The sequence below is a fragment of the Chenopodium album genome, chromosome 1 (assembly GCF_948465745.1).
Source record: "Chenopodium album chromosome 1, dcCheAlbu1.1, whole genome shotgun sequence".
Taxonomy (NCBI): Eukaryota; Viridiplantae; Streptophyta; class Magnoliopsida; order Caryophyllales; family Amaranthaceae; genus Chenopodium; species Chenopodium album.
The window spans coordinates 55933458-55943682 of record NC_137834.1 but is presented as its reverse complement, the minus strand read 5'-3'; the positions used below and the strand labels follow the sequence as shown (position 1 = coordinate 55943682).

The 10225-nt window shown below is 35.8% G+C and overlaps 1 protein-coding gene across 1 annotated transcript; it reads left to right on the top strand.

Annotated features, from left to right (window-relative positions):
* The first annotated feature begins 1116 nt into the window (after nt 1-1116).
* On the top strand, nt 1117-6662 carry LOC145632919 (uncharacterized). Its single transcript, XM_081685243.1, has 4 exons — nt 1117-1426; nt 3375-3471; nt 5890-6130; nt 6513-6662. Exons 1-4 carry the CDS (start codon nt 1117-1119, stop codon nt 6660-6662), a joined length of 798 nt encoding a protein of 265 aa, XP_081541369.1.
* The last annotated feature ends 3563 nt before the right edge of the window (nt 6663-10225 follow it).

Sequence of the window (10225 nt, the reverse complement as noted above, 5' to 3'; positions counted from 1 at the left end):
GCCTATTCTCATTGACTAAACTTAGCTGAACTGAACTGAACTGAACTGAAATAAATATTTGTTAAAGAGAAGGAAATTAGGAGTTGAACTGAACTGAGCTGAACTAAACTGAATTTCAACGTATGAGAACAGGCCCTAAGTGGGTTAGCCCTGTACAAGTAGTTCCAAAGAAAGGAGGTATGACCATTGTCAAGAATGACAAGGGTGAGCCAATCACCACTAGAACTATTATAGGTTGGTGAATGTGTATTGATTATAGGAGGTTGAATAAGGCCACCCGAAAGGACCATTATTTTCCCCTCCCCTTTATCAATCAGATGCTTGAACGTTTGGCTAAGCATTCCTTTTTCTGCTACCTAGATGGATATTCTGGTTTCTTTTAAATTCCCATTCGTCCATGTGATTAGGAAAATACCACTTTCACATGTCCCTATGGCGCATTCGCTTATCGAAGAATTCCATTTGGATTATGTAATGCTCCAGCCACGTTCTAACGTTGTATGATGGCAATTTTCTCAGGTTCTATTGAAAATTCAATGGAAGTCTTTATGGTTGACTTTTCTGTCTATGGAACATCTTTTGATGTATGTCTTGAAAATTTGGAAAAGGTGCTCCACAGATGTAAAGAAGTCAACTTAATTTTAAACCGGGAAAAATGCCACTTTATGGTACAACAAGGAGTCGTTCTAGACCATGTGGTCTCACATAAGGGAATTGAGGTTGATAAAGCAAAGATAGAGGTCACTGAGCGACTACCCCCTCCTAACTCTGTAAAAGGAGTTCGGAGCTTTCTTGGCCATGCAGAATTTTATCGACGATTTATTTAAGATTTTTCAAAAATTGCTCGACCTCTAACTGAGCTTTTGGCCAAGGATTCCCCATTCATATTTACTGATGCTTGTCTTGAGCCTTTTCACAGGTTGAAGGAAGCTTTGATCTCCGCTCCCGTTATGCAACCCCCAAATTGGACCCTACCATTTGAGATATGTGTGATGCTAATGACTATGCGATATGGGCCGTCTAGGGGAAACAAAAGGATAAAAAACTTCATGTTATTTATTACTCTAGTAAACTCATGATTTTTCTCAAATTAATTATGCCACAACTGAAAAAGAGATGCTAGATGTAATTTATGCAATAGAAAAGTTTCACTCCTACCTTGTTGGTTTGAAGGTGATAATTCACACAGATCACACTGCATTGAAATATTTGATGACTAAAAGTCACTCCAAGTTGTGTTTGATTCGATGGGTCCTTCAATTTCAAGATTATGACATCGAGATAAGGGACACGAAAGGGATTGAGAATGTTGTCGCAGACCATCTTTCTCTCATCCTCCTCAATAAAGGGGATGAAGATGACCTCCCCATTGATGATTCTTTCCCTGATGAACATTTATTATTACTTTTCAAATTGAACCACCTTGGTATGTTGATTTACCTAATTTTTTCACAGGTCCATTGCCTCATGGTTACTCATCTCAACAAAAGAAGAAATTCTTTTACCAGGCAAAAATACATTTTTTTTGGAACCATTCTTATACAAATTATGTGCGGATGCAATGATTAGAAGATGTGTCCCGAAAGGCGAGGTAAAACATGTTATTTCTCATTGCCATGACATACCGTGTGGTGGACATGTAGGTCCTACAAAAACGGTCGCAAAGATCTTACAATTGGGTTTTTATTGGCCAACGTTGTTCAAGGACGTTGACAAGTCTATTTTATATATATTTTTATCCCCCGTCCTGCAATCATATTTGTGCTTATTTGAGCTCTACAGAGCTATTTTTATTACTAATATACGTATTCTAGTGTTTTTGTAGAGTTGGTATTATTTTGTAGGAATTTGCAGAATTATGATAATTCCCGAGTTTATTGAGCCACTACAAAGATATTGGAGTATCGTATTTTATGACCGGATATTTTAAGCCCAAGACCGAGTTAACGAAATTTAGTTCGGTGAATAAGGGCTCAATTAGTAAAGAAGTCCAAGTTTTACAAGCTACTACTACGGACTAAATAATGAGGTCACAAATCATAAGAGAAACCCAAAGGTTAAGTTTTAGACCCAAGTGAAAAGCAAGGCCCACAATTGGATCTGATTGGCGTGAATTAACGGGCCCGATCGGGCAGATATAATCAGCGTCTTCAGCGTGTTGACAGCGACTCAAGTCCACTCAATGTGAGGCTATTTGCGCAAATTATAAGGTGGACCATGGTTCACCTTACTCTATGTGGTCCACCATTAGATTAACGCCACGTGTTTGCTAGTTGTAGTTTTCTTTTAAATTCTCAATTTTCTTCTGCTACTATTTTTTTTTGAGGGGATCCTTCTTCTGCTATTTAATTTCACTGATCTTCCCTCTTTCAATTATTTCCTATTTTTTCAATTCTCTCTCTTCAATTCTCTTCTTCTTCTTTTTTTAATCATCATCCATAATTTCTCTCTCCTCGATTTTCTCTCTCCTTGATTTTCTCTCTCCTCAATTTTTCTCCATTGTTGACTCCTTTGTTTCCTTTTTGAATTTGTTCATCACTGTTGTTCATTGCCAACCTCGACACTGTAAGTTAGATTTCTTATTTTGTTTGATAATTATCACTAATTAGGTTTTTTTGTTGTTGATGCCAGTTATTGATTTTTCATTTTGTTATTGATTTTTGAGTGATGATTTGAACTGATAGTATAATTTTTAGGTTTAATTAGTTTTAATTTCATATTATTCAATTGGTTAATTGATGAATTGATCAAATGATTGATTTATTTTAATTAAGTTGCTGAAATTAGTGATGAGATTTTGATTACTTACTGCAGAATTCGTTTAATATGATTCTAAACATTCGGTTCATATGATTACTTAGTGCAGAATTTATGTGATCAATTTCAAAGATATTCATATATATTATTCAATTTATTAATTTGATATTTAATGTTAATTAAGCTACTGAAAGTGTGTGTTGAATTTGATTCTTGATTGTAATTGTTTTTTTTTTTTTTTTTTTTTTTTTTTTTTTTTTTTTTGATGATTTTCAGTTTCATTTATTTTTTTATTGGTGAATTGATGTTTTAATTTGTATTTTATGATCGAATATAATTTGTTTATATCATGTTTTTGAACATTTTGTTCATATAATTTGAGTAACGCACTTTTCATTGTATATATTATCAAAATTGTTATTAGCAGTATCATTTTATGAACATTTAGGTTACTTTAATGAACCTTTCCGTTTTACATAAATCTCTGAGTATGTATATATGCTTTTTAGAAAATAATTGTAAACGTAATTATGAACATTTTTTCCAGTATTTGAACTTTGTTGTTTTATTTTTGAACTCTAGTAATAGTTATTATGAATTGTGTTTGTTTATTGCAGTTATAACATATGAAGTTGTTTGTAAGGAAAGTCTAAAGGTCGAGCAACATTCTGAGCAGTATTTTCACGTGCAGAAGTTTTTGAAGGATGTTCAATAGTTTGTGGTTGGGGTTCAGAAATTTTTGTAGGGGGTTCAGAGATTTTTGTAGGGTATTCAGTGGCTTGTGGTTGGGGTTCAGAAGTTTTTATACGGGGTTCAGAGGTTTTTGTAGGGTGTTCAGTGGTTTGTGATTGGGTTTCAGAAGTTTTTGTTGGGGTTTAGAGGTTTTTGTAGGGTGTTTAGTGGTTTGTGGTTGGGGTTCAAAAGTTTTTATAGGGTGTTCAGTGGTTTGTGGTTGGAGTTCAAAATTTTTTGTAGGGTGTTCAGTGGTTTGTGGTTAGGGTTCAGAAGTTTTTGTAGGGTATTCAGTGGTTTGTGGTTGGGGCTCAAAAAATTTTGTAGGGGGTTTAGAGGTTTTGTAGGGTGTTTAATGGTTTGTGGTTGGAGTTCAAAAGTTTTTGTAGGTTGTTCAGTTGTTTGTTGTTGGGGTTCAGAAGTTTTTGTAGGGGGTTCATAGGTTTTGGTAAGGTGTTCAGTGGTTTGTGGTTAGAGTTCAAAGGTTTTTGAAGGTGGTTAAAATGTTTTTGAAGGGTATTCTGTGGTTTGTAATTGGGGTTCAGAAAATTTTCTAGGGGGTTCAGAGGTTTTTTAGGTTGGTTCAGTGTTTTCTAGTCGCTTATCAGAAAATTCTGGGGGCTTATCATAAATTTATTAGGGCTTTTGGGGGATATTCAAAAGTTTCTTTAAGGTGTTCAGTAGTTCGTCTATAAATAAATATTAAACAACAAAAGAGGAAATACACAACATCCAAATAAATTATTATTCATACCAAATACTTGATAAAATTTATACACAAATTATTGCTTCATACAGCAAATATATATGAACATAAAAGACAACTTATATGAACATCAAACAGGAAATATATGAACAACAATATGAGGGATATGGAACGATTAACATCAGATTTGCTAATTTTATTGCACAATCCACCAAAACTGGTTAAAAAGCTAAAAAAAAAAAAATCATTTTTTAACAAAATACAGGATACTTATATTAAAGTGGATAGAGAAAGTAGAGTTTTTCCCATTTTTTGTTGCAAATTTTAGAGCTTCCGGTAATTTAGAGGTAAAAAAAAAAATCAAAATTGTTAATGAGGAAAACAAAAAATAATATCCAAAAAAAAAAAAAAGAGAGAGAGATTAAAATTGAAAATGGTTGTTTATAGTTTTAATTAAGATTTTCAAATAATAAAGAGAATATCAAAATTCAATGGTGAAAAAAAAAATAAAAATGACTGAGCTTCTTTCTATTGAGCTCAGATACCTTTGGGCTGGGTAGCAGATTGGGCCTGGTGCACCTAGAAATAGGTGCACCATGGTGCATGTAATACCAATTGGGCTATTTGAGATATTGGGCCTACAAATCCTTGGGCCTTACTTCGCTGAATTCACGTACCTTTATTTGCTGAAGGAGATTGTTTTGGATTTGAAGTTTTAGTGGGAATTGGAAGTTAACCTTTATTTTCCTTATAAAAGGAGTAGTAGTACGTAGGTTGGGGGATATTAGCTGTAGTTTAGTTTTAGTTAGCTTTTAATAACTAGTTTTATTAGTTTAGTTTTAGTTTTATTAATTAGTTTTAGTTTTAGTTTTCTTTTCTCTTTCTTTCTCTAACTTTTCTCTCTCTTTCTCCTCTTAATTAAACTATTAGTATTACTTTCTCTCTTGTTTCTCTCTCTAAACTCTTAATTTATGCAATTTTATATTTCTTTTGGTACTATCTCTTCCCTCCTTATTTACTTATTTTCTTGGCTTTGATCTTAATCATGTCTCCTTTAATTGCTTTGTTTAGTTTATATTTAATTATGTGTGAGTAGTTTTCTTTCTAGGGTTTATGGAGATCCATAAATAATATGAAGGGGTAATTTATTGTTGTTGATTGTCAATTCTAGATTAATTTTCTATTGATTGATTTAATGCTCTGTGGCTAGATTAGGCCTGATCTTTTATGCATAAGTTTGACAATATTGATTCGAGATTCGAGAGATGAGAATTGATGTTTAGGTCTAGTTTCAATAGGCAGGTTAATTTATAAATGGTTAAGTCGAGATTCGAGAGATGAGATTTAATACCGGTAGATTAATTATGTGATTGTAATACGTAGAGAAAGCCCTCTATGATCTGATTAATTGATGCATAAATGATTGATTATTATGTTTTACCCTGGAATATTATTTATTGGCGAACCTATGCCCTAGGTCTTTTATTCATTATTTCTCCTCCTACTTTTATTCTTTTCCACTTTTACTCTTAGTAGTTTAGTTTCCCTTCGAAAATAATAATTTATTACTCTATAATCTAGATTATATTAATTAATTAGGAATAAGACTCGTTTCCTATGGATTCGACCCTACTTCCCTATCTATTTTAGTTAGTGGTTTAGGAATTACTTTTGATTAGGTGATACGATTTTAGCCTATCAGACGTCTATGCATATGTTAAGGCATGTGACCATTTTCAACAGACCGATACTATTTCAAGGAAGCATGAGATGCCACTCAATAACATACTTGAGGTCGAGTTGTTTGACATGTGGGGAATAGATTTCATGGGACCATTTCCTTCTTCCTATGGAAATCGATATATTTTAGTGGCTGTTGACTATGTCTCAAAGTGGGTTAATGAAATTGCTACTCCAACCAATGATGCTCGTGTGGTAAGTAAGTTCTTTAAGAAAGTTATTTTCCCTTGTTTTGGTTTACCACATGTGTTGATTAGTGATAGGGGAACACATTTCTTGGAGCATCGATTCGAAGCAATGTTGAGTAAGTACGGAGTGCAACATAGGGTTGGCATTGGCTATCATCCACAAGCTAACGATCAAGTTGAAGTGTCCAATTGAGAAATTAAATCTATCTTGGAGAAAAAGGTTGCAAGGACAAGAAAGGACAGGTCGGCCAAGATTGATAATGCACTATGGGCATACCAAACGGCTTTTAAAACACCAATTAGCACAAACCCATAAAGACTTGTTTTTGTATGGAAAGGCAAGCCACTTACCTGTTGAGCTAGAACACTGAGCTTTTTGGGCTATTAAGAGCTTAAATTTCGACGCTCAAGCAGCAGATGAAAAGAGATTGTTACAATTGGATGAGCTTGATGAGCTCCGTCTTGAAGCCTATGATGGTTCGAAGTTGTACAAAGAAAAGACAAAAAGGTGGCATGATAAGGGTCTTTTGAGAAGATAATTTAATGAAGGAGATCAAGTCCTTTTATTCAACTCAAGATTGAAACTATACTCCGGTAAGCTTCGTTCTAGGTGGTGGGTCCATTCAAGGTTTGTAAAGTCTACCCCTATGGTATTATTGAATTATGGAACAAAAATGGTGGTACTTTTAAGGTGAATGGCCAGAGATTAAAACACTACCGAGTTGGTGATCCAATCAATGAGAGAGTAGACATCACGCTCTCAAATCCGGCAAAAGAAAGTTGAGCAAAAAAGGTGGTCGAGCTTAAGACCTTAAACAAGCGCTTGCGGAAGGCAACCCGTCTTTAATTTATTTATTTTATTTTTACTTTATTTATTCTTTGATTTTTCTAAGAGAACGTTAAGTGAATTATCTTGCAATACTCATCGTTAATAAATATTGTGTAGGTGAAGAGTTGAGGAATATGGGCGAAAAACGAAGAAGCTCTCACCGCCCGGTCAGCTCGGGCAAAGCAGCCCTATCGGGTGTGAGAAGCACCGAAGAAAAAAAGAAAAAATAATAATGAAAGAGATAAAGAGAAGAAGGAGGCCGAACCCCCTCCACCCTGGCAGCCCGACCAGGCTTGCCTTACCGGGCGCGTGCCACACATCCACCCCGAAAAAAAAATCAAACCCCCACCACCTTGGCAGCCCGGGCAGTCTTGCCCTACCGGGCGCGCCTCTCACACAGCCACCCCAAAAAAATCGAACCCTTAAACCGTCGACCCCCCTTCTTCCTCTTCCCCTATTATTTTTTCTTTTTTCATACTCCACTTTCATTCTCTATCTCTAAAAATTCCCAATTCATAAACCATAACCCCTAATTTCTTTACCAATCACTACAATAATTTACCTCCAATTTCACACTTTTATCCATCAACAACTTCCATTCCATCATCCTTTTCCTCTATCATCTCTCTTTCTATCAATTTCTTACCATCCCTCACCATACCCAATTTTTCTAGAGAGATAAAGCTTAAGTGTTCAAAAATGGATACAAGGAAGAGGAGTAGGATTTCAACTCAAGTACCGAATTTGGATCTCGAGAGTGTGCCAGAATTCCCTCATATCAAGTTTGTGTGGCAATTTCCAAATCAAAAGGTTCAGTTTTTTGAGCTTATACATCGAAAGGTAATTCCTACCCGTTTTGTTGATCATGCTTTTCTTGCTAAATTAGGAATTGATGATGAATGCAAGCTCTTATTTTCAAAACTTGGTATGACTCAATTGTTCAAAATGGTTCGTAACACTTATGAAGACCTTATTCTTGAATTTTTGAGTTCTTTTGGAATTGAAAAAGGGAGGAATGGGTTGGTGACTTATGTTTCCTATGGGTTGTTAAACAAGTCTCATAGACTCACCTTGGATGGGTTTGCTAGAAAGTTTGGGTTTCCATAAAAGGGATTACAAGCTCAACCGGACTATCTCGTTTCGAGGGATCTTTGGCTAGCCTTGACATGAGAACAATTATATTCTTGGAAACATGCCTCTGCTAACAAAATTCACCAACCCGCCCTTAGGTTTTGAATCTGTTCTACGGGGTGGACTATTTTTGGGAGGATAAAGCCTCATAACGTGAGAGTAGATGAGGTTGAAATTTTGGGTAGTCACTTACAATCACGACCTCCCAAACATGCGTACACCATGAACATAGCCCACCTTTTCGCCATCCACCTTAGAAAACAAAGTTGTACTTTCACTACCCTCAAGGCAAATGGTGAACGCACCCAAATCCCTATAGTTCTTGGTGGCCCTTGAGACTCATTTAGTGGTCAAGGAAGGTTTTGTTGAATCTAGCAAACAACTCGTAGTAGGTCCTATCTTTCTAGATCAACAATATTTCATCTCTACGAGTTGGATTTCCATAAAGTCGAGTAGTATTCGATGTCTTATAGGTAAGACCTCTTGTTCTATCTTTTTTCCTGCACCCGAGCTCACTAGGATTCACCCTAACCAGCCTTCCTATCTCTTGGAGACTCCTAGCCAACCACTCCCTCCTATTGCTTCGATTGTGGCCCACTTGACCTACTCTAGACGATCGGATGCGGGAGTTTCTTCTTCTTTCGCCCCTTCCGATCATGATACCATTATGGCCGATATCCGTGGTCTTGAGCTATCCCAACAGGGTATATCCTCTCGTATTCAGACCATAGAGACAGACCTTTGCCTATGTATGTATCCTATTTATGACTATTTTTGTAGGCAAGGTCAAATTTCAAGGGACGGTCAGCACCCTTCTTGGTATGTCTTCCCCCAATAAGGGAACTTAGTAGGTGCAAATAGAGCAGCTGATGACAATGATGTTAATGTTGACGAGAACCTTGATTGAGGTTCTCGAGTAGCGTTCTACCTAACCCTCGTAGCAATGAGGTCATTGCCGAGTGTAGCTTGGGGGGAGGATGTATATAGCTTTTGCTTTGGTATGTTCTCTTTTTCTCTTATGTCTTTCTAGATAGATTTAATTGCTTTGTATAATTTAGTTTATTGCTTTATTTAAAAAAAAAATGAATCAAGACGATGAATAGCTAGTAAACTACTTCTCTATGCCCCTATCCTTAATGATTAAAAGCTTTTTGGCTTGATTTTGATTGAAAGAATTGCAATGCAGATTAAATTATCATGATCTGATTTTTATTGTCTTGACCTCTAATGGGAGTCAACTTTGCTCAACTGTGTATGAATCTAGAGCTAGACTGTGTAAACTATGAGGCTTGAGCCTTTATTATTCATTAATGTGTGTTCCTGGTGTGACGTTGATCTTAGTTTTGAATTGAGACTTTTAGTAGTGTGTCATGGTAAATTACACATGCACGATGAGAAGGATGAAGGCCATGTTCTTTAGGTAGCCTCCAGATGAATTTAGAAATGTCTGTCCTCTTCTTGCTTACCCATGTTGTAGCCTTGTCCATTCTTCATCTAAGTCACAAAATTAACCTATCGACCCTAATTAGTTACTTATCCCAAGTCTAGCTTGGGGGAGCCATCTATCTTGATATTCTCTTTGGTTTGTGATGATATTGAGCTTTATGTGAACTTTGGAGAAGAGAAATTTGAAGCTAGAAGGTTCTTGATTTATTTGCCATACGACCTATTGTTGAAGCTCTTATAGTATTAAAAAAAATCCAGCTTCTTGAAAGATAAATAAAAGAGCTTCAAAAATAAGAATGTTGTAATGAATTGTTATGTAGGGTGAATAAGGTAGCAGTATCTAATAATTCTAGTTATGTTTGGATCGTGTTATTCTTGTGAATTAGTTTGATGGGATTTTGATTTGTGTTGTTCATATTTGATGGCTTCCTTAAGGGACTATATTTGCCTACATTTTCCAAAATTTTCCTACCCGTTTTCACCCGACCTACATTATAGGCTTGAAAAAAGACCTTCCGTCCTTCGTGCATAGTATTGTGTTCATGTGAAACGAGTCTTTTGTCAAAATGATGGAGTATTTGTCACATTTCAAGTGAGTTTTGACTAGGTTGAGCAGCATTATAACCCTTTAAACACGCGAGTGTTGTGAGATAAAGGGGGGTTATCATTATTAGTGGGGATGGAGAGAGGTTGGGC